General features: G+C 36.0%; 2 protein-coding genes across 5 annotated transcripts in view; one reads left to right on the plus strand and one right to left on the minus strand.

Annotated features, from left to right (window-relative positions):
• Nucleotides 1-865: 865 nt before the first annotated feature.
• SREK1IP1 (SREK1 interacting protein 1) lies at nucleotides 866-10,118 on the minus strand. Of its 3 annotated transcripts, none has more exons than XM_015812659.2 (5): nucleotides 9,810-10,118; nucleotides 6,235-6,282; nucleotides 3,888-4,025; nucleotides 3,609-3,687; nucleotides 866-2,131 (listed from the first exon to the last, which is right to left on the minus strand). In XM_015812659.2, exons 1-5 carry the CDS (start codon nucleotides 9,820-9,822, stop codon nucleotides 1,942-1,944), a joined length of 468 nt encoding a protein of 155 aa, XP_015668145.1. In that variant the 5' UTR covers nucleotides 9,823-10,118; the 3' UTR covers nucleotides 866-1,941. The 3 variants fall into 3 exon arrangements, with proteins under 3 accessions (XP_015668145.1, XP_015668144.1, XP_015668146.1); XM_015812658.2 differs by having other exon boundaries at nucleotides 3,888-4,028; nucleotides 9,810-10,025; XM_015812660.1 differs by lacking the exons at nucleotides 6,235-6,282; nucleotides 9,810-10,118 and adding an exon at nucleotides 4,482-4,518 and having other exon boundaries at nucleotides 3,888-4,028.
• A 1,540-nt stretch (nucleotides 10,119-11,658) lies between these two features.
• CWC27 (CWC27 spliceosome associated cyclophilin) overlaps nucleotides 11,659-24,480 on the plus strand; it is a 108,570-nt gene continuing 95,748 nt past the window's right edge. For both annotated transcript variants that reach the window (XM_015812661.1, XM_015812662.1), the window contains exons 1-7: nucleotides 11,659-11,836; nucleotides 14,056-14,152; nucleotides 16,126-16,238; nucleotides 17,110-17,253; nucleotides 18,425-18,523; nucleotides 20,926-21,029; nucleotides 23,713-23,782. In XM_015812661.1, the coding sequence (XP_015668147.1) occupies nucleotides 11,795-11,836; nucleotides 14,056-14,152; nucleotides 16,126-16,238; nucleotides 17,110-17,253; nucleotides 18,425-18,523; nucleotides 20,926-21,029; nucleotides 23,713-23,782 (669 nt within the window). In that variant the 5' untranslated portion in view covers nucleotides 11,659-11,794. The remainder of the gene's footprint in view (nucleotides 11,837-14,055; nucleotides 14,153-16,125; nucleotides 16,239-17,109; nucleotides 17,254-18,424; nucleotides 18,524-20,925; nucleotides 21,030-23,712; nucleotides 23,783-24,480) is intronic.

The raw sequence follows: 24,480 nt of genomic DNA on the forward strand, positions 1-24,480 counted from the left end.
TCTTGAGTGTAGTGTATTGGCAGTGCGGACTTCACTAATTTAAGCACCATCTGACTAATAACAACTCACTGATCAAGTCAAATCCTACCCATATCACTATTTGTTCCATGGATGAAATGGGGTTCTTCCTTTATATTAAAAATAGTCAAGCAATATGTAGAATAGAGCAATCCTACTTTCAACTCTAAGGACAAAATTACAGGTTTGTGAACAGTTTCATTATGTGTTTGTGTGTATAAGCAACAAAATACTACTTATGTCTGATAATGCAGGGATGTCCAGGAAGCATTAATTTCTACCATTTAATTCGAAGTTTTTTGTGAGTAGACAGGTCTTATTTTAAATTCCTGAGCTATTTTTTATGAGTTCTTGCAGAGCCTGTCAATATTTGATACACAATTTGATAGTTTAAGGGGTAGTGTTCTGTCTATATAGGAAGCTGGATTCTCACATATCCCTTGTCTGCGAACAGAAAAGTTGCTAGCCTAGTGGGAATTATTTAATACAATACCATTAAGAATGAATTGCCATAATATTACAAACTGCCACTCAACTAAGTTTGAAGGGCAAACTTTCTCAAAAGGCTATGTACTTCAAAGCACCTTTCCCTTTTAATCTAACATGCTGCATCTAATAAACTTACTGTATTTACCTAGCCCTTATGTATATATTGTCAAGATAACTTTTTTTAATATTGTATCTGCAACTTTTACTCTGAAAATGGCACATATTGCAATATCATATAAACAGCCTCAAAACAAATGAGGCAGAACTATTAAAAATATAGAAGGTATTCCCCTCTACTGCTTCTCACACTTTTCCAGTGGAAAAAAAGAAGCACTTGGTGGTAAAAGAATGACCTTTTTTATTTTTTTAGCAAACTAAGCACAAACAAGCAATCATTTAGTTTACAAATTCAATCAGGTTTACTTCTTTGGTCCAACAAAAAGTATGTACTATCTATACAAATAAATGGCAAGAAACAACATGAAAATAAAAAAGCAGCATAAAAATAGTTTTCATCTTCAAGTTGTCAAAACACAGGATTTTTTACTAGAAAAAAATCACTTGGTGCTTAAAAACCTACGTCCACTTTGCTCATTTAATTCCCAATATTTACTCTTAAATACAAACTTACATCCTGATCCAGAGATGCTTCTACCATGTGTACCTATAATGTACTATAACAGCCTTTCAACATCTTCACACTTCTTTCTATTCCATGCTGTACACTTCGAAGAGTAATCAGTTCTGGAATCATCAGCGTATAACTAACAATGATTTTATGCTTCTAAGTTTTCTAAGATACATACTCCCTTCTAGTTTTACTAAAAACGTATAAAAGAACATGTATCTTAATAACAGAACACAATGACAAAACATTTCCATGGGACAGAAGAAAGAATTAAAAGAGGGAAAATTACTGGTTCCATGCTCTGCTAGTTTTCTACTGGAACCCCAAAGATGATGCAAGTGGAACTTCTCCAGCTGTTCCCAGTTAAGGGACATAAATGCCTGCTATGGAATTGGGCAGGTTTTTTTCTTCTCGTTCTGGGACCTATAATGGAAATAAATGGGATCTGGAATCTGTGGAACAGCAATCTCTTGCATGTGCCCATTGATTATGAGAAGTGTTAAAAGACCATAGGACGTTACTACTAAAATTACCGGATTTTGTTTGTGAATAATTTGTAATCGTTGAGAGATTAAAATCTTAGAAATAAAAATTACTTCTTACATTTTAATCTCTCAAACAATTTTCAATCATGAAGTACAAATAAAGAATGACACCCATAAAGGAGAATGAAAACCTTAATTCCCCCGTCCCACAAAAAAAGTTTAAATACAAAGAGATGTTTAAAATAAATTATTAAGGAGTATATATCTTATGGCATTATAATTTGAACTAGGATTGACGTAAATCAACCTAAGTCTTGTTTTTCAATCATTGCTGGAAGAATCTGAACTATCAGAAGATGAATCTTTTCCTCTTTTGTGTTTTTTTCCTCCCTTTTTGTGATGTTTTCTTTTCTTAGATTTATTCTTTTTCATTTTCTTCTTCTCTTTTTTATGGGATTTCTGCTTTTTTGATTTAGGTTCATCATCTTCTGTGATGCTTGAAGAATGAGATCTATAAAACATAGGATTATAAATGTAATTGGAAATACGTACAATTTCTGGTAAACATAGTTACTCTAGCTAAATACACCAAAGATACTTTTCTTAAGTTCTATAGCCTTTTATTCTAATATAGTCTTTGTCTATTTGAGAAAAGGGACAGTATATTAATAGGGAATTAATTTTTAAAAGGCATCATCCATATAGTAAACAGAAATTCTACAGGTTCAGATAACTAAGTTCTACAGACAAAAAAATTATTTAAAAGAAGAGCAAAAACAGAGGAAACATGTTAAGTATAGATGCACTAAATAAAACAGAGGAGAAATGGAGCAGAGAACAATCTAGCTACTTCTACCTGAATACAGAAATCAAGCTAAAGAAAAACTGTTTTATTTGTAGTAAATCTAAAAGTTGCATCCAGACTCATATAGATACCATTCTTTCTAATGAATCTGTTCTATAACTAAATAAATTAAGCACATTGTGCTTAAACTATGATTTATGGCTTGATTAAACATGGTCTACTCAATCTACAATAGCTAGTTTCCTGCTACATTATGGCTTAAATATAGCCTTGCCCAAGCAAGGATTGTTGGGCTACCCAAAACAATATTCTTTTTTGGATTGTTTCCCCAGCTAAGCAGAAAACTGAGAAACCTTTCAGTATCTGTTTCCTTTTTTTCTTTTAATAAAATATTGTCTGATTTGCCAGGGCATCGTCATCATATGCTTTTAGCAATTTGACTATAGACAGTCCTCGACCTACGACCACAATTGAGCCCCAAATTTCTGTTGCTAAGCAAGACAGTTGTTAAGAGAGTTTTACCCTATTTTACAACCTTTCTTGCCACAGTTGTTAAGTAATTCAGTGCAGTTGTTAAGTTAGTAACCTGACTGTTAATGAATCTGGCTCCCCATTCATTTCCCTTGTCAGACGGTTGCAAAAGGTGATCACGTGACCCCTGGGACACTGCAACCACCATAAATATGAGTCAGTTGTCAAATGTCTGAATTTTGATCTTGTGACCATGGGGATGATGCAATGGTCATAAATCACTTTTTTAAGTGCCTTTGTAACTATAGATGAGCACTAAACGAACTGCGGTAAGTCAAGGACTATGTCAACGCTGCAAATACTGTATATTCTTGCTTTGACAATATGCAGAACTGTCTGGTATTTTTAGGGTTAATGCAGAGCAGAAGAGGGTGGGGGGAAAAGCCCAGGAAAGAAAGAGGAAGGAAACCTTTGACCTTCACATTAATTGGATAACTGATATATGACAGCTAATTAAGGGAGGGAACATGCTGATAATTTAACTGCTCAGAGGAAATGAATTTCAGTTCTTAGCATCAACTTCGTTGTGCCTGTGCCGACATTTTGTAACAATAAATTACTTTTAGGAAAATCAATGCCTGGAAGTTCTTTGAAGTGTTTCATTAGCCGGAACCATAACAGACTACCTGAACTTCTGTCTCAGTTTTGCTACCTTTTTCTTGATTTCTTTAACTTTGATTTTTCCTTGCTCTTCTTTTGGATCTTTTTCTTTTCTTCTTCATCAGGAATACCTGTAAATTAGAGTGATTACGATTTTAGTGATTCCTGAAATAGGAACTATCTGGCTTTATGGACTGATTGCAAAGATAATTGAAAAAGATCGTTCTTTTTTTCTGGCAGATATCCTGATAGCATCGTAAGAGCCCAGTGTTCAGACAAGAAAATTGCAAAAGAAAAACAACAAAGACAAATATAAGATGATCAAACTTACCCTGCTTTTCTGGAACGACATGAAGTTTCTCCAGCTCCTCTTCCTCACTCTCTTCACTGCTTGTGCTACTCACATCTAAAACAATGTCTCTTTTGGGATCTACACGGAGAAAGTTTCGGCACTCAAATGTCAGATGACCTGCTAAAGTAAAGTTTGAGAAAGCAAAAGAGATTTTAAGAAAAACAAACAAAAAAATAGTACAATTGACTATTTGCTGCTCAGCAAGCAAGTAAAAAAAAAGTCAGGAAATTTTAATTTATTCTCCAAACATTTTGGCCCTTTAAAAGAATGGCATATTATTAAAGCTGTGTTGCTTCTTGTTTTAAAAGACTAAAAGTAAAGACTTCTTCTACTCAAGCTCATTTCCTGGTATTTATATGGATACATCCAGGTAGTTTTTCTTAGCAACAAAACTTAACACTGAAAATATTTTCATATCCATTTTTCACAGCAGATATGGCAGTCTCTTCAAGGTTAATAATATGGAAGCTATTGTATTTTAAGCTGGTGTGGTTTACAGTACAGCATACAGTAAAACTTTAGCTATAATCAATGCTTTTTTTTGGAAAAAAAAAAAAAGGTGCCGGAACTCACACATGTCACACAACCCGCCTTGCCTACCCTACAAGGTTCCATCCAAAAAAGGTGCCGGAACTCCGTTCTGGGCGTTCTATGACAAAAAAAGCCCTGGCTATAATAAACATAATGGAAAGAAAATGTAACTTTGTTGTAACATCTTTTCTCAGAAATTCACTTAATTTGATTTTGGTTAAAAAAAAGTATGGACACTACTAATTTAAATCAGTCTTAGTGCAGAAAATTCTTCTAATATGTATTATGGAGTGGGCAGCTATAATAATTTTTATGAAATAAATAGAAACAAAATTGTTATATATGAAAATATAAGCAAATTAAAAAAGGTTAATATCAGAGATTTTTTCCTGTCTGTTTTTTAGTTATAAACCAAGAGTCAAACAATAAAAAAAAATCCATAAGCATATTTTTTTTCCTTTTAATATGCTCATATCAACCCTTCACATACCATTAGCCATTGAAGACACTAATAGAATGCAAACTAGCTCAAAAATACTGTTGAAAAACACTTGCAGAGGTATAGAAATAATGCTAAACATTTACTGATACATGTAAAGTTACAAACAAAAACCTATCTTTACACCAAATAAGGTCAATCATATCTTAAACAAAATTGCTTTAGCTCCATATCAGCATCATTCAATTTAAAATTAAATCAAGCACTAATAAAAGAAAGAAAGATATATAATTATTAGAGAATAGCCATGATAACTGTCATAATCTAAGATCCATTCACCAAGTAAATTAGGGTTGGTGAAACTTCCTTCTGCTTAAAACTACAGTATAGTTTTAGGTCTGCAAGAGGTTCTTTAAAACATAATTTTTTAGCTCTGAAATTAATGATTACAGGATCTACAAAAGTTGCCTCATACATCCATTGGTGGTGTTTGGCAGCAAAAACTACATAATTTGCATAATGTTTCCTTCAGTTATATATGTTCAAAGTAAATACATACTTGCAGTAAATAATAAAGGCTAATATATATATGTTGTTGGCAAGGCTATTATGTATGGTTCTTTGTAATAGATTAGGTTGACAAGCTTGTTCAACCTATTGCATTCTACCCTAGCAGATTCTCCAGTTCTTTGGACAGAATGTTTTTGTTTTAAATAAGTCTTAGGTCACTTATTTCAAGATTGGCAAACTACTATGAGGACTATAATTTCCATCACTCTTTCCACTGCTTATACAGACTAAGGCTGACTTACCAAAGAACACATTACCTTCACCACACTACCTTCACCACACTACAACATTCGTTTGAAAAAGAAAGTACACCTCTTTGAATTCTATGATCTTATGTATCAGGATATAATAAAAATCATCTGGTCCTTAGCAATTCTTATAAGTAGGCAATACAACCTCATATAAACAAAAATGCAAAACAGATTATACCATGCCATCATTTATTTTACAAAAAGAAAGCCAACTTTACTATGTCTTGATAAGTAAAACCATAGAACCACTTAGTGATATAAAGATTGGAAAAAATCATTCGTTTGTTGATTGATTTTTAGTGTGGCGCTTGACCAATAAGCAACTGAAATTCACTTTTCCCTTCTTTCCTTCAGTATGTTGAATTTCAATACTCTTTATTTCCTTATCAAGCACCAAACTACAAAATCAGCCAAAAAATTAATGTTTTCCAGTTCCCCTACAATTGCTGTTAATAATACAAGTGACACATTGCAAGAAAACTCATTCCAACCTGTTCATTTTCAGAACTGTATCTTCATCTTTGTAGATACTTACGATAGCCACATTTCTTGCACCCTGCCCTGATATTATCCTTATTTCCACCTAAAAAGCCAAGCAGATTTCTTATTAGTTTGTAGAGACTTTAGAAATATTCAATGTACAGGAAACTTATTGATGCAACAGACCCAAGAATAATTTTGTAAAGTTTACTTTCCCATACAGTGCATAATAAAAATAGCAGCCATCTACAATTACAATGGTGGGTGCCAAATTGTGACTTGTTACACTGATTTCATAAATTAATCTTGGAGCCAGGTATGTTTTATTAAATAAAATGTTGATACTGGGCTTGCAGCATTGTAAAAAAGATGTTGAAACTCTAGAAAGAGTACAGAGAAGAGCGACAAAGATGATTAGGGGACTGGAGGCTAAAACATATAAGGAACGGTTGCTGGAATTGGGTATGTCTAGTTTAACGAAGAGAAGGACGAGGGGGGACATGATAGCAGTGTTCCAATATCTCAGGGGCTGCCACAAAGAAGAGGGAGTCAAGCTATTCTCCAAAGCGCCTGAAAGCAGGACAAGAAGCAACGGGTGGAAACTAAGCAAGGAGAGAAGCAACCTAGAACTAAGGAGAAACTTCCTGACAGTTAGAACAATTAATCAGTGGAACAACCTGCCTCCAGAAGCGGTGAATGCGCCAACACTGGAAGTTTTTAAGAAGAAACTGGACAGCCATTTGTCCAAAATGGTATAGGGTTTCCTGCCTGAGCAGGAGGTTGGACTAGATGACTTCCGAGGTCCCTTCCAACTTTATCATTATCATTATCATCATCATCATCATCATCATCATCATCATCATCATCATCATCATCATTATTATTATTTTTTCTACATTAGACTGTTTGGCAGAATTAAGCTGCCTTTTCTATTTGCAATTCACATGAAATTATACATTGAAAGTGCTATTTCTAGGCAAATATGGCACAATACAACCATAAAACCATAAAAACTTGAAGCAATGTATAAATTACTGTTTCCTAGCAACATATAGAACATCTGGAGCTGATGAGCTCTGGTTGATATAAAACAGGAGCAACTACAATTATAAAGAATTTGGCAAACAATTAATATGTGAATTAAAATAGAATAAGATATCCTCTCATCCTGAAACTATTATATTATTATATATTATTATATTTATTATTTTTAAAAATCAGTAATGGTGTACACAGAAAGTACATTTAGGCATTCACTCAAATATAATACAAAAACAAAAGATCAATGCTTGCATAAACTGAGCACCACCCTCATTTACATATTTTTTTAAAAAAAAAACTTAACTACATGAATCTATTTCTCCATAAATTATAAGATCCAGATGTGAATAAAAGAATTGTGTTCAGGCTTCCAAGTTTACTTGGAGGATTAAAAAGAGTTGACTTATTATATCCAATGACCATCTTCAGAGCTGACAGAATATAAGTTACATGGATACTGAAATAGACTTGCTTTATATATAAAAAGTGTAAATAGCTTTTCCCAGTGCAGTAGCTTTCAAATACTGAACTATATATCCAATATTTTCCATAGCCAGCTAAGCCATTTTTATTTATTTATATCCCACCTTTATTATTTTTATAAAACAACTCAAAGCGAACATACCTAATCCTTCTTCCTCCTATTTTCCTCACAACCACTACCCATGTGAGGTGAGAGGAGGTGGAGTACTTTCATGCCTAATGCAGGACTAGAATTCTGTCTCCAGATCAGTTTGTCCTGGTGCCTTAGCCACTAGATCAAATTGGTTCTATTGCTAAAATATGTCCATTAGGACTCAGATATCTGAGGTCTAAAAACTGCTGGGAGGGCTATAATAAACCTAGTACATTCTTCTACTTCTTGTTCAGCATCAGATAGGAACTGAAGGAGAAAAAAATCAGGCAAATATTGTTTTTCAATGGGTGAGACCTTCCTAGTTAGAAAACTACTGACCAGATACATTTAATTTGCTGCACCTGCCTGTTTTCATTAGATAATTCTTTTCTAACTCTTTTTGTCTTAATTGTTTCCTTTTAAAATATTTACTTTTATGGTGGCTTTATTATTCATAAGCCTACATGGTACTGAAGGGCACAACATAAATGTTAAATTAAATTGCATCTTTATTGTCCCAATGAAAGAACAGGAAGCAGCATCCATCTCTGCCTTGTAGCATCTCCATGATCACATGATCAAAATTTGGATGCTTTGCCGACAAGCAAAGTCAATGGAGGAAGCTGGATTTGCTTAACAACTGCATGATTCACTTAACAACTGCAGTGATTTGTTTAACAACAGTGGCAAAAAGGTCATAAAACAAGGCACAATTCACTTAACTGTCTTGCCTGACAAGAGAAATGTTGAGATCAATTGTTGTACTGTACCTGTACTGTTATATATCCTGAATTCATCCTGGTGCTCTGTACTCTGGAAAGAATAACTGAACAGGCCAATTCCTGCTTCTCCCTCCTTCAATTTGTCATATGTTTACAAAATGCCATAGTATGTAAATTTATAGAGTATCGAACAGGAAGTATATTAAAGAATACTCTAAAATTACATAGGTCTGTATGTAGGGGTTTTCCTTCTGCCAAATATTAATATTTAATCATCTGGATAAGTAATAGAATATAAAATTGAAAGTAGAAACTTGCGATCTTGGACTTTATAATACTAGAATGACTTAACAATTTTATTTTTAAAATGAGTTAAAACTTTTTAACCTTTTAATTAAAACTGTAATTAAAACATTGCATTTTAAGTTTGTTAGTGCAAAATGTAAATATAAACAAACAGAAGTTCAACAGACTTTCAGGATTTTCATTAAGCCAAAATATAGTTTGCTTATTCATAGTTTATCATTTGTATAATTCCACTTCCTATAGTTTACAAACTGTCTGACGGTTTACTAGATGGTGTGATGATACTTAATCCACTTTGGCTAGTCTCCCAAATGCAAAGCAGGATAGGATTGATCTATTGACAAATCTATATACAGTAGACTTATATAGACTAGTGTTTCTTACACTTTTCACCCTCAGGTCTTCTTCCTACTTTTAAAAATTATTTAGGACCGCCCAAAGCTTTGATTTGCATGGGTTATATTTATCAAGATCTACAGTGTTAAAAAATAAAATGGACTCATTTGTAGATTTCTAAATCATGTAAAAATGACATTAAATGTTAGATATTAACATCAATAAAATATTTTTCATGGAAAAAAAAAACCCTATACCTTTACTAAACAAAAAGTAATAAGTGCAATTGTTTTAAATGTTTGCAAATATCTTCAACATCTGGCAAATAATGTTGATGTCGCGGACCCCTGGGAGGGCCTTGGGAGTCCCCAAGGAGTCCTCGGACCGCCCTTTTAAGAAACGCTGGCCACGATTTAATTAAGCCCAGGCTTAGAGAGTTAAGTAATCCCAGCTTAGACGGCCATCGAGACGCAGACGAATTAATTCAACGCGACTGCTTTTCAGTCGTGCCTTCCTTGCTCGCACTCGTCTCCCAGACTTCTTCGGCAAAAGCCGTCGCTTCCATTCGCATCTGAACCCTACCGCCCCATCCCCTTTCCGTCAGCTCACCTGGCAACGCCATGCGCCCAGCACAACCCACCCCGCCTCTAAGCCCCAACTAACTCCGGCCAGACGAGTTCGCGGGGCAACGGTTCTCGCTGGGGAACTTTGACCCGAAACGCGAAGGGCTGAACCATTATGCAGCCAAGAGGGGGGGGGGGAGTTCTTAAGGAAATAACTAAGAGGCGGGAAGCAAGCAAAAGCCTTCCTTCCTGACTTGCTGGGAGAGAAAAGGAAGGGCGCTATCATTCGGCGTCTCTTTGTTGATTCCTGTCTGAAGGTTGTTCAGTCCTATGGCAGAGACTATCCATCCCCGGCAATATCAGAGTTTCTTTCTCCTGAGCCACTCCCAATAAAAGGCAATGGGCTGTCCTCTTGATTGACAGCGCCTTGGTCCAATGGGAATAAGCTAAGGTTAGTTTTCTAAGAAAGGAGTCTAGTTCAGGGGTAGGCAACCTCGGCTCTTTTATGACTCATGGACTTCAACTCCCAGAATTCCTGAGTCAGCTCTGCTGACTCAGGAATTCTGGGAGTTGAAGTCCATGAGTCATAAAAGAGCCGAGGTTGCCTACCCCTGGTCTAGTTAATACACCAGTGCTCGGCATGTACTGTACTTTCCGCGTGCATTTAGGTTGGAAGCCGGTTTTTGTAAAGTTTATTTTCTGCCTACTTGCTCGGAAAGTTAATGATACAAATCTGGGCGTCTGTCTTCGTCATTCGTTGCATGCAGGGTGATAGGACTGAAGCTTGATCTTTCCAAAGCCAATTGAACTATTAAACAGCAGCTTTTGCCCTCCCTTTATTTTGCTTTTGGGTCACCGAAAAACACCAGGTTCAAAAGGAGCGGTGGACTTGGTAGATACTATATCCAACCAAGGGTCGGCCAAGACCAATAGAGCGTCCTTCCTCAGGGGAGGGAGGGAAGAATACTGGGAGTTTGATGCACCTAACGCATCTGAACGGCACCCAATAGTCTCCCACTCGACTCTCAATGCTAGACTGCCGTTGTGGGTATATCCTCGTTGATCCTCTTGGCATTTGTCTGTTGTGGGGCATTTTCTTAAGTGCTGAGCAACTCTAAGCACGTACTGCGGGAAAACTCAGATGCAAATTATTTAAATTGATCTGGAATAGATAATACTGAACGTAGCCGGAAAAGCCGAGCTGTCGTCGGGATTTTCCAAGCTCAAATCGTGAAACATTTTTCCCAAAGGTGCTTTTTCAAAAGGCAAGTGGACTTTGTTTTTTCCTGAAGTCGTTTCGCTTCTCATCCAAGAAGCTTCTTCAGTTCAGTTCTGAACTGAAAAAGCTTCTTGGATGAAAAGCGAAACGTCTTTAAGAAAAAAGTCCAGTTGCCTTTTGAAAAAACACCTTTGGGACAACCATGACATGAATGACTGAGAATCTCCATAGTCACCTACATGACTTAGAAACTGAATCCGGCAATCCTTGAAGATTTCGCTTATATTCTTCCTCCGTAGGCCTTGCTCCTTTCCTTCGGTTCGAGGGATACGGGGTGGGACATGCAGATCAATCAGAAAACTCTCCCGCCTCCGTCTTTCGCGGTTGAAGAGCCAATCTCTCTCAGCGGGATCAAAATAGTTACAGCAACGTTTCTAGTCGGATGATTACAGGAACTGCACAGCGGGTCATACTACTCGCTAAGATCTGAAGAGGGGGAACCCTTCTAATACGCCGAAAAATTTGGTCCTACCAGGCCGCACTCAGCTGCGGTTAGCTCGTGGACTTTGCCCGAAATTCCGAAGCTATTTCTCTTTCTGTTCTTGAACAGAACATCAGAAGCCTGACTTCTCTTGGTGGCACTGTCCTCTGTCTCCCCCCACGCCTAGAAATGAGGTCTTCCATGACCCAACATGGCGGGGGGAAGATCGCGCTGGAGTCCCAAATAGTCATTGAAGAGATTTCTCGCCCACCGGGTGGATGCTACGAGTGAGATATTCTCTCAGGGCAGCGGCTGTGTGGAAGTTTTCAGCATGAGTAATATTTACATCCAGGAACCGCCAACCAATGGCAAGGTGAGAGTCCGTCCGCTCATCTAAGGAGGAGCGTAGATATACCCAGCGCTTAATAACTGATTTAGTTTGAGTGGGAAGCACTGAAGTGCTTCAGTTTGTAGCGAATGTAGGAACTTAATATGCGATGTGTCTTAATTTGAAATTAATTGTATTAAATGCCTGCTTATTGCCCGAGTATACATTGGCTGGAACAGTCTGGCTTCAATCCAATATTGTGATATTTAGGTTGAGTTCAGTGGGGTTTACTATAGAATAAGAATGTAAAGAATTTAGATTGAAACATCCCCAAGTAGTAATAGGGCTTAATATATATTAAAATGAGAGCCAAGGGAATTCTGTTTACTCCAATGGCAGAAACCGTTTTATTTCCAACAAAAGACTGCAAAGGTTTTAATTAAGTTATGTGACTAATGAAATTCTCAAAGCATTTGGAAGAAATGGAAGTTTGCAAAAACCATACACATCCATCATACTATTCCTTTTTAGGTAAACACCCTAATGAAAAGAGTGGAAAAGGAGTGAAAAATAGCATCAGATGAGCTCATTGACATCTGTTACTCATCAGTGCTTTGGTCAATTTAGGCTTTCACATGCTGTTTTTACTATGATAGAGGTGAATTGAAATTACCAGCCTTAGTTTTGTTACCTGCGGCACATGCAATATTTTCTTCTAATGATAGGGATAGTAAGAATCACTTTGGGCACATTTTGGCTAATACAGAAGTGCTACCAAAGTTCAGGTGTACCTCAGGTTGATGTATAGAATTTTAGGATGTTCTGCTAACGTTTAAGTACAGTACAGATAACACTAGGATTTTAGCATGGCATCTATGCCTCCTTTTGAAGTTTAGGAAACCATGTTTTTTTTTTTAAGCCAAAGACATTTCCTTTGATGTGCAAAACTAGCTTTTTCAGGGATAGGATGTGACTAATCAAACAATGAGACTGTATTTTGAAATCCTTGATCAGTGTTAAACAAGCCCACAAATGCAACATATTTTATATAACCTATCTAACAAAAATAAAGCTTTTATTGCACATCAGTGCTTTTTTGTTTGATTTGTTACTTTCTGATACACATATTATATATCAAATGTATATACCTGTATCCAGTGGTGGGATTCAAATAGGTGAACAACTGGTTCTCTGTGTGGATGCTGCTTCTGGAAGTCCATTCTGGGCCTGGGCAACAAAAAATTAGTTACCGGTTCTGCCGAAGTGGTGCAAACCGGCTGAATCCCACCACTGCCTGTATCCTATATAAAGACTTGACACACACACCCCTCTCCTGTTAATAAACACTTTCCTGCTTTGGTTCATGTTGTCAGGGAGTAAAAAATGGTTGCTGATTTGCTTCCAGATCAAATTCAAGGTGTCTGAGGCCATGTAATATCAATAGGAGATGCCATTGGTTATTCTTGTGATTGCTTGTTTTTATTCTGAATAAGCTGAACCTTTTTCATGCAACTGAAAAATGTTTTATGTCTTTGCTAAGAATGTAGCAAAATGGTATAGTCTAGAGAGTTGTATGGGCAGACTTTATATGTAGTTTCTGAAATATTGCTCAGGTTGTTTCCTAAACAATTGCTATTTTAACAGAGGCATTACATGATTTCCTGTAACTTAGCTATTTATAAAAACTTTCCTCCCCAAGTTTTTGGCTGTCTAAAACAAACTGCTCAAATCAAAGAAAAAAACTTCGGAGCCATATTTTATAAGCCTTATTAGTTAATTTTTTATCCAGTAAAAATACTTATAATAGTATTCTGCTCAGTTGTCTATCAGTTTGGACATCTAACTGTGCAATCCTAAACATTTCTATCTGCTTTTTTTAATTAAAATATTATTCAAATCTGCTTACAATAAACTTGTAGAGATAGAGGCCCAATTCTTACCGTATTTGTGTACTGTACACAAGAGTATGCCTGCATTAGTAGTTCCTGCTTTATTAGTAATGTCTGCTTTATTGCTTCCATATTATTTTCTGTTAGTTTATTTTGCTGTTGATTGTGTTATATTACATTCTAGAGGACATATAATAAATGTATGCTTCAGAAGATGTAATTATGTACTAAGACTGATTAAAAAAATATTGAGACCTGTAATGATCACATATAATAAATGTATGCTTCAGAAGATGTAATTATGTACTAGGACTGATTAAAAAAATATTGAGACTTGTAATGATCACATAATCATATATTAAATCTATTTTGTAGGTATTACTGAAAACAACAGCTGGAGATATTGATATTGAATTATGGTCAAAAGAAGCTCCCAAGGCATGTCGAAACTTTATTCAGCTTTGTATGGAAGGTAATGACCAAGAAAAATACAGTAGCTCCTAATATAACAACAACAATAATAATATCAATAAGAAAGACAAAAAAATCTGGATAGTAGATGTAGCAATGCCTAGAGACAGCAGAATAGAAAAGAAAGAACTGGAGAAGATAACAAAATACAAAGACCTAAAAATAGAAATAGAGTAACTATGGCAAATGCAAGCAAGGGTAGTACCAATAGTAATAGGCACCTTGGGTACAATCCCAAAACAACTGTAGCACCACTTGAACACTATTGGCATTGACAAATTCACCATCAGTCAATTACAAAAGGTGGCTTTACTGGGGACAGCTTCTATCCTGCGACGATATCTGTAACACCATCAAACATCCAGATCTGCTTATCCCAGGTCCTTGGTAAGGACTCGATAGGTAGACAAAAATGCCAAACCCAGTCTGAACATCTGGCTATGCGATGATCAATAATAATAACAATAAGAGTATAAATATAATAACTATAATAAAATATAGTTTCTATACAATGAAAAGTACTCAATTTCAATAAGTGTGCTTAATTCTCATACTACTTTTCCAAAAAGTTTTAAATAGAAATACAAGCTTTGTTTGAAAGAAACAGCAAACATCTGCAGTACCCCCACTTAGGGAAGTATTCTTAGCCCTTCTGATGATCAAACTTGGAACAACTTCTTTCATACTTTATAGTTGAGAGAAGGAAGGACCAGCAGCAAGAGTTTTGTTCTGTGTGTCCTCTTTTCCTCAAAAGTGTGTGACAAGTAAGATAATGTCATCTTTCTTTCAAACTCTCTGCTCTTTACCAAAGGACTCACTAGAGAGATGCTTTTGATTCATTTTTCCATTCTCTGTGAAATTCCATGCCAGGGATTGAAGATCTATTTCTTAGATGCTTTGAGAAGGTCATAGGGCATGGAGAAAATGATGGATTTGCTCTGATTTTCCCCAAGATTAAGAAAGCAATAGAAATTGTTCTTTCTTATCCAAACTTCCACACAATTGAACCAAATCTTTTCTAAGTCATTGAGATTGCCAGAGGGATTGGGAAAGAGAAGAAAATTACATTTTTCTTTAATCTTATTTCAAAAGTGAAAACTGAAACAGTGAAAAAAAGAGAAAAGTTTCTTATTTGCTGCAAATCAAACCCCAGATTTTCTTCAACGTGTTCAGTGTTTGCTAGAGCAGAGTTCCCCAACTTTTTGGCTTTGCGGACCAGTTGGAGGGCGGAGAGGATGGTTCCGTGTGCACATGCAGCTCCTTTTGTTTGAGCAGAGATGCGTGTGTACTCACCCGCCACTTCCCTGGCCTGATTTTGAAAGGCTCAAGGCCTAGTAGTGGGCTGCGGCTCCAGGGTTGGGGACTCCTGTGCTAGAGAGAAGATTTTTAAACTGATTATTTTTGAGCTTTATTCAGATGGACCTTAGAGTAATTTCTCGACCGCTTTCTAAACTTTTTTATTCTGATGATGTACATATATTGAATGTCCAGAAGACCAAATAAGCTAAGAGTCTCTGACTTTGGGCTTGTGACCTTCATCTTATGGCTTTGGTTCTATCATAATTTCATCAGATTAACTGTTAAAAGTAAATCTATTATTAAATTAATAAAATCTACCTGTCTATGCAAAAAATTATAAGACTCACAGTTTTTAAGTTTTCTGTATACATTAAGAACTGGTAAGATTGTACTGCAGAATTAAGGGTGTCTGTATGAAACCAAGCAAAGACTAATTGGTAAATCTAACAAGTATTTTCATGCCTTCACTCTTTTTTAAAAAATATTTTTTTACAATTGATTATGTAATTCAGAAAACTTTATATTTTACAAAAGGTTCTTTTACTTTTCCTATATATAATTAATTTGATGTTGACATTTTCTCAGAAATAAATATACACAAATAAAAAGTAAACCTCTCACCAGTGGAAATGTTGCAATTCCTATAAAGTGGCTTAACACTTGTTTTGTTTTCAGGCTATTATGAAAACACCATATTTCATAGGGTTGTACCTGAATTTATAATACAAGGTGGTGATCCAACTGGTACTGGCTCAGGAGGAGAATCTATCTATGGAGCCCCTTTCAAGGTAACCCTCTGCTTTAGCTAGTTGTTTTTTTACTGTTCTTTTTGTTACTATACTCTTTTTCAATTAGTCCCTTTTTTCCCCCTTTGATTTTAGTGGTAGAAATTTGGGCAGAGGAAATGTAAGACATATTCTACTGAAATAGATAGAGCTTATATGGCTAAGTATTGAAAATAGAAGTGTATTTGGGGAAATATTAAAGGATGAGTCTTTTCTAGGTTTTCCAAAAAATATAATTTTATTCATAAAGACTTTAACTAAACAAGGAAATGCTGTAATTAGAATACAAGTAGCCCTCACATAATGACAACAATTAAGACTGACAACTCCCTTGCTAAGCAATGTGGTCAATTTGGCAACTCAGCTGTGTAAAGCTCAGTTGCTCAGCAGTTCAGCTCTACTAAGCATTGTGGTTAATTGAGACATCATGTGACTGCGCCAGACTTAAGATGTCTGTTCCGTTGCAGTCATTAAGTAGAATATCACATGACTGAGACTTGTGCCATTGCCAGCTTCTCCACAGACTTTACTTGTTGGAACTTGGCTATAAACTTGCAAATGGTGATTACCTGACCACAATATGCTGTAACTGTTGTAAATGTGTGTCTGTAACAAAGTACCTGAGTTGTGATCATGTGACTGGGGATGCTGCGATGATTGTAAGTTCAAGGATTATATAACTACATTTTAAGTGCTATATAAGTTTGAACCATCACTAAGCAGGGTAATTGTTAACTGAGGACTGCAAATTGATTTGTTCTGATGTTGGTGGGAAATATGCGTCTTGTTATCGTTTTGGATTTCATCCTATGTGCATCAACCTAAATGAATGAGAGGCAATTGTGCAGTAATTGTTCTTTGTCATAATTTACAGGATGAATTCCATTCACGATTGCGTTTTATTCGACGAGGACTCGTTGCCATGGCAAATTCCGGGCCTCATGATAATGGCAGCCAGTTCTTTTTTACTTTGGGGCGTGCGGATGAACTTAACAACAAACACACTATCTTTGGAAAGGTTTGGAAAACTTCTGCTTAAATTATATTTATTGTCTACAAAGATTTGTTCATAATGGCATTAGTTATTTATTTTATTTGTGAGAATAAAAATAAGTTCCAGGAAAAGCTTTCAAATCCTTGGGATAGAATATTTGATGAAAAGTTATGAATAAACATAGACTGCAATATAAATAACTATTTATATGCCATTAAGGGTAAAAAAAGTATATAAGCTAGTGAAGGAAGGAGCAGGTAAAATGATACGTAGGAAGAATAGAAGGGAATATGTTGCTGTTAGTTCTTTGCTGTAGTAGATCACTTCCTGGTTCAAATGAAGCAAGTTGTACCTTGCAACTTCCCCATGGTGAAAGAATTGATTAAAAAATAGTATCAGCCACATTATGTATCTTGATGGATTCAAGATGGGCACTTTTAGATTTTACAGCGATTTGGCAAGAAATTTCATAAATCAGCTGGTTAATCTCTGGAAGTGGGGATAGCCAGATACTTCAACATGACTATCTCAATCTTAGGGATTACCTTGGTTTACAAATGAATTCTGGAAGATAGAATACCAATAGAGACACTGAATATGACCAAACATTGATGAAAGCCCATGTTTAAACTTCTACAGTGGCAATACAGCAAAGCATCAGATTTTTCTGCCCTTACTTCACTTTATTTAACATGATCTGTTCCATACTGGGGAAGAGTGACCATGGTAATCTTGGTTAGAGGTCTTGAAAATATTTTGTGCAACACTTTATGCATAAAGTTTTTTATATTCACTATAATTTTGATTTGGCATGAGTGGGATCTGGTGAATTGATTGGGTTAATATCTTGAACAATTAGCTGGGATTCAGTGCAGCTTGTTGATGCCCAGGAAATTGACAAAATGCCCCTCAGTATAAATTGCACCACTTAGGGACTTCTAGCTTCTTCTAAGAAAATGAAACGGGAGTTTGTCCAATTCCTTTTTGAGAAGTGGGGGGAGCAGTTGCTATTAATTTGATATTTTTAATTCTCTGTTTTATGGGTTTGTTACTATTGTAATCAGAAGTTGTTTGGAATGTGCCAATGTAGAAATAATAGTAATAAATACATAAATTAAAATTTTTTAAATTAAAATGTGTTTCGAAAATAATTTGTGAAAAGGTAGCTTTTAAAAAGGTACTTCTAATTTGGCAGATCACTGGAGATACTGTATATAATATGTTGCGACTTTCAGAAGTTGAAATTGGCATGGATGAAAGACCAGTCAATCCATATAAAATAACAAGTACAGAGGTAGGAATAAGATTATCTGTAATAGATATAAATATATATTTCTCTTGTGTTGATGTTGTTAAAATGAAATGAAATATTTTCTTGCACTTTGCTTCAAATTATTAGAAATAATTGAAAACTCAGTTTGTATATCACGAGTATGTTAGCATTTTTGACCCAAGTGCTGATCTTGGCATCTCTTTCTAATGTATGGCACAATTCTTATTTAGCTATCACAAATGGGACCAGCAACTTAGTTATTAAAGTGATTGCTAAATGAAACTGATTATGCTTATAATCTTGCTTTCCTTTGCTTTACAGACCTATAAAGGTCATCAATGCAGGGACAGATTATAAAGTTATTTTCATCACTGTCATAACTGTGAATGGTCATTAAAGAAGGCAGTCACTAAGGACTGCCTATGGTTAATAAAAAGCCAGCAGTTACTACCGGTAATACTACTTGCTTACACATAATCAAGGCAATTCTAGGAGACATTCACAGGTGTTTATTTTGAATTATTATTTTTCTTAAAACAAGAAAAAAATGAATGAAACTCTTGATTTGCCTGGATTTCGTATATTTGACCACAATTGCTTGCCCAAGGTGTTCGAATAATATGTTCAGATTAATTACATATCAATTATATCAAATTCTAGAAGATCTCATGAAGTTTCATTTAAATGGTGTAGATGAAAAAGAGTTGTGAATCCTTTTGAATTTTCAATATTTCAATATTTCTGCATAAATATGATCTTAAAAGATGTGGTCTGTTCTTTACATAAGCCCTAAAACTAGATAACAAGAACCCATTAAGCAAATGAGTCAAAAATATTGTATTTGTTCGTTGATTTATTGAGGAAAATGATCCAAATTATCAATTCATATGAAAATTAGAGTCAGATATTTTGATCAATGGGATGATAATCAGGTTTGAGTGTGGGAGGTTCTGCCTTATTAAAAGAACAGACTTCTGAGTATTCACTATCAAAAAGTGATTTTCACAACACAGGTATGTGGAAGTATGTCATGACTTGAACAAAGGAGATTTCTGAGGATATCTGAAAAACAAATTGTTGATGTTCACCAGGCTGGGAAAAACTATTTCCAAAGAGTGTGGACTTCACTAGTCCAGTATCAGGCAGATCATGTGCAATCAATGGTATTGTTACCCTTTCCAGGAGATCAATCAAGGTCACATCAAGAACAAGGTTTGTTATACTCCAGGAGGTCTCAAGAAGCCCAGTGTAATGTCTTAAGGATCTAAAGGCCTCTCTTGCATTGATGAATCTCCGTGTTCATGAAACCACCATCAGAAGAACACTGGACAACAATTGTGTGCCTGGCAGGGTTGGAAGGAAAAAGCCACTTCTATCCAAAAAGAACATTGCTCCCCATCTTTGGTTTGCAAAAGACCACCTAGATAAGTTGAAGGCTGTGGACAGATAAGTCCAAAGTAGACTTGTAGATTGAATGAAAAGTTTTATGTTTGTTGAAAAACAAACACTGCATTCCAGCATAATAATCTTATCCCAGTTGTGAAATGTGGTCTGATCATGGTTTGGTCCTGCTTTGCTGTTTCAGGACCAGGACTGCTTGCCATCATTGATGGAACTATACATGCTGAACTATATCAGAAAATTCAGGGTATACTCTATGTCTGTGAACTTGAAGATCAAGAGAAGTGGATCATACAGTAAGACAAAGATCCAAAACACACAAGTTTTATGACCAAAGAAAGATTAAAGCAGAAAAAATGTTTTGGAATGTCCAAGACCTGACTATAATCCTATAGAAATGTGGAAAGGTTTGAAGTGGACATTGGATGCACAGAAGCCCACCAACATCCGAAGGTTGAATCTGTTCTATAGGGAAGAATGAACTAAAACTCCTCCAAGCCCATGTTTATGACTGATCAGCAGTTATAGGAAATGTTTAGTTACAGTTATTGCTGTCCAAGAAGATCACACTAATTACTGAATCCAAAGGTTCATATACTTTGTCACATACAAATTTGTAGCTTTGATATATTTTCCTCAATAAATACTTTAATAGGTATGATTTTGCCTCATTTGTTTGATTGATTCTCTTTATCTAATTTTAAGACCTGTGTGAAGAACATACCACCATTTAGGTCATGGAATTTTTCTGTTAACTCATCATATTTCTAAGATGATGGATAGTTCACACATTTGTTTGATTGATTTCCATTAAAAACTGGCATATAACTATTTTGGCCATTGTTAGATTAAGCTATTACCTAAAGTATACAAGCTTCAGCTAAGCTAGATTTAATAACTTATGTTCAGCAAGCTTAGTTATGCCTTATCACCATTTCTAGATTGCAGTGTTTGGGTGCTTATGAAATATTATTTTTCATGATCGACAGTCTTAAAAGATTAATAAAATATGTTTATTTTAGGTTTTATTTAATCCCTTTGATGACATAATTCCAAGGATCAGTAAAAAGCTGAAGAATGAGAAACCAATGGAAGAAGTTGAGAAGGCAAAATCAAAGGGCACAAAGTAAGTATAGCATATTTACTATAGGGCTATAGGGCTATCAGTGCATGTAACATAGATGTGTGTGCGGACAAGAATATCAACCTTGCTGTCAAGCAAAATCAAGCTTTTAATAGCGAGTGTCACACAGTGCACTAACCAAATAGGTAGTAAGACAATAGGGGAACTCAGGCACCACACAGGTTATGTAGAAAGTAAACACAGGGTCAGTCATAAAGGACTCAAATGTCTATACACAATATTGGAATTCAACATTATGGAAGCACAAGCAATAGAACACAGTCAAACTAGAGTCTTGGACTTTAAGAGAGTTAATTTCAGTAAACTTAGAGAGGGCTTGGGAAGTATTCCATAGATGAGAATCCTCAAGGGGAAAACAACTCAAGAAGCTTGGGAAATTTTGAAAAATGAGATAATAAAAGCCCAGTCCAGCACAATACCAACAAAGAGGAAAAATAACAGCTCTCAAAAAAACCAGCATGGCTGCATAAAGAACTCTCTGATAAATTGAAAGATAAAAAGGACAAGTATAGAAAGTGGAAAGAGGGGCACATAACTAAGTCAGAATATCAACAAATAGCCCGAGCCTGCAAAGATGAAGTGAGGAAAGCTAAGGCTCAAAATGAACTAAGGCTTGCGACCAAAGTCAAAAATAACAAAAAAAAAGCTTCTTTCAACATGTAAAAAACAAGAAAAAAGTGAAGGAAATGATTGGTCCATTAGTGGGGGAAAGTGGCAAGAAGGTCACAAGCAACAGGGAGAAAGCAGAACTATTTAACTCATTTTTTGCATCTGTCTTTACACAAAGGGAAAAAACAGACCAACCTACCAAAAATAGTGCCATAAAAAACAGAATAGAAACGCAAGTTAAGATAGGCAAGAAAACGGTAAGTGAGCACCTGTCCAGCCTAGATGAGTTCAAATCACCAGGACCAGATGGATTACACCCCAGGGTTCTCAAGGAACTGGCAGATCTCAGAACCATTGAACTATATTTTTCAAAGATCCTGGAGCACTGGGGAATTACTGGAGGACTGGAAAAGAGCTGATGTAGTTCCCATCTTCAAAAAAGGAAAAAAAATGGACTCAAGAAATTACAGACCTATCAGCCTGACCTCAATACCTGGGAAGATTCTGGAAAAGATAATCAAACAACGAATCAGCGAACACCTAGAGGCAAACAAAGTCATTACTAAAAGCCAACATAGGTTTGTCAAAAACAGATCATGCCAGACAAATCTTGTTGCATTCTTTAACCAAGTGACAAAATTAGTGGATGAGATGAATGCTGTGGATATAATTTACTTGGACTTCAGTAAGGCATTTGATAAAGTAGATCACAACCTACTACTTGATAAGATAGAAAAACACGGGTTAGACAGCATCACCACCAGATGGATCCGAAGCTGGCTGACCTGCCGTACTCAGCGTGTGGTCCTCAATGGAACCGCATCTACATGGAGGGAAGTGTGTAGTGGGGTGCCCCAGGGCTCTGTTCTGGGCTCAGTGCTCTTCAACATCTTCATCAATGATTTGGATGAGGGGATAGATGGAGAAATCATCAAATTTGCAGATGACACCAAGCTGGCAGGAATAGCCAACACTTCAGAAGACAGGCTTAGGATACAGAAGGATCTGGACAGACTTGAACACTGGGCACTATCTAACAAAATGAAATTCAATGGTGAAAAAAGTAAGGTTCTACATTTAGGCAAGAAAAACCAAATGTACAGGTATAGTATAGGGGGTACCTTGCTCAATAGTAGTAACTGTGAGAGGGACCTCGGAGTCCTAGTGGACAATCACTTAAATATGAGCCAGCAGTGTGCNATGTTGAGACTCTAGAAAGAGTACAGAGAAGAGCAACAAAGATGATTAGGGGACTGGAGGCCAAAGCATATAAGGAAAGGCTGCTGGAATTGGGTATGTCTAGTTTAATGAAGAGAAGGACGAGGGGGGACATGATAGCAGTGTTCCAATATCTCAGGGGCTGCCACAAAGAAGAGGGAGTCAAGCTATTTTCCAAGGCACCTGAAGGCAGAACAAGAAGCAACGGATGGAAACTAACCAAAGAGAGAAGCAACCTAGAACTAAGGAGAAACTTCCTGACAGTTAGAACAATTAACCAGTGGAACAAGCTGCCTCCAGAAGTGGTGAATGCTCCAACACTGGAAGTTTTTAAGAAGAGACTGGACAGCCATTTGTCTGAAATGGTATAGGGTTTCCTGCCTGAACAGGGGGTTGGACTAGATGACCTCCAAGGTCCCTTCCAACTTTATTATTATTATTATTATATTTCTTTTCTGCAAACTCAGGTATAGTTTTCTACTATAGATTAGGATTTGATTTATGCCTTGACACTGAATTATATACAAATAATAATTGTGTAAAAGATAAGGAACAGAATCCAGTTGTATGCTTTCTTGAATGGAACATTGCACCCTGATAAGGTTTTATGCTGTAGTCTCTTATGCATCCTCAAACTATATTCTAGGGAAGGTTTTAAGGCTACTTGACAAAGTGCAGCAAGAAGAAAATCCTATTGCAGAGGTTGGCTAGGATTTTGTGAGATTTCAACAGGAAAATTAGTTCTGTAGACCTTTGAAATGGCAATAATTTTCAAAAGAATTCTGGGTTTTTATGTGTTCTACTGTTAAATTAAGGTACCTCTTTTTTCTATTTGAAGAAATTTTAGCCTGCTTTCATTTGGAGAAGAAGCTGAGGAGGAAGAAGTAGAAGTCAACAGAGTTAGTCAGGTATAATTTCAAGCTAACTACCTATATACTTCTGTGAATCCCTTTAATTTTCAGCATTGTGAAATTAATGTCCAGATTTGCTTATTGAAATTTTATTAGTAAACTGAATATAAATTGAGGCCCCAGACTATGGGTTTAAATAAAATAATGATAAATAAAAGAAATAATATATGTTTATAGTATACTAGCAAGCCTTACTAGTAGAAATTATACAGATCTAAACAGATTACCTGTTCTTGCACTAAAACATAGTAAATTGTGCTTAATAGCACTCATTTCTCTGGAAGTTTGCAGATATACATCTTCAGCCAGAAGTAAAAAGATGAGAAGGTTGTACTGCTGGTCTAGGAAGATTTGCGTTGTTTGTGTTGAATGCCTTTGTCTTCCCTTAATGTCTTACCAGAGCTTAGGATTCTTCTTGAATCTAGCATTGTTCCAAGAAATTTAGGTGCTACTAAATTTATCAGGAGTGTTTTTTATCAGTCTTGGCAGTCAGTTCAACTATTCTGTACAGTATAGACAGAATGATGGAGAAGGGTGGTTTCCAGATTAGTTGCCTTTAAGTTGCTTTTTGTTGGACAGTCCTTGAAAACTGTCTCGAAAACTGAATTGGTGTGGGGATATAACTGCGTCATCAGATAACCGCCCTGCCGCCCTCTTCAGGGTGACCCGCTCCCTCCTTCAATTGGAGGGGGGGG

This window comes from Protobothrops mucrosquamatus, unplaced genomic scaffold (assembly GCF_001527695.2).
Source record: "Protobothrops mucrosquamatus isolate PMUCROS unplaced genomic scaffold, P.Mucros_1.0 scaffold104, whole genome shotgun sequence".
In the NCBI taxonomy this organism is placed as follows: Eukaryota; Metazoa; Chordata; class Lepidosauria; order Squamata; family Viperidae; genus Protobothrops; species Protobothrops mucrosquamatus.

Bases quoted from the DNA above. Each gene is read 5' to 3' on its own strand.
- SREK1IP1 (XM_015812658.2), bottom strand. The intron at 3,688-3,887 runs GTAAGTTTGATC...TCTAATTTACAG, and splicing joins TGTCGTTCCAGAAAAGCAGG to GTATTCCTGATGAAGAAGAA. The intron at 2,132-3,608 runs GTAGCAAAACTG...TATGTTTTATAG, and splicing joins TTAAAGAAATCAAGAAAAAG to ATCTCATTCTTCAAGCATCA.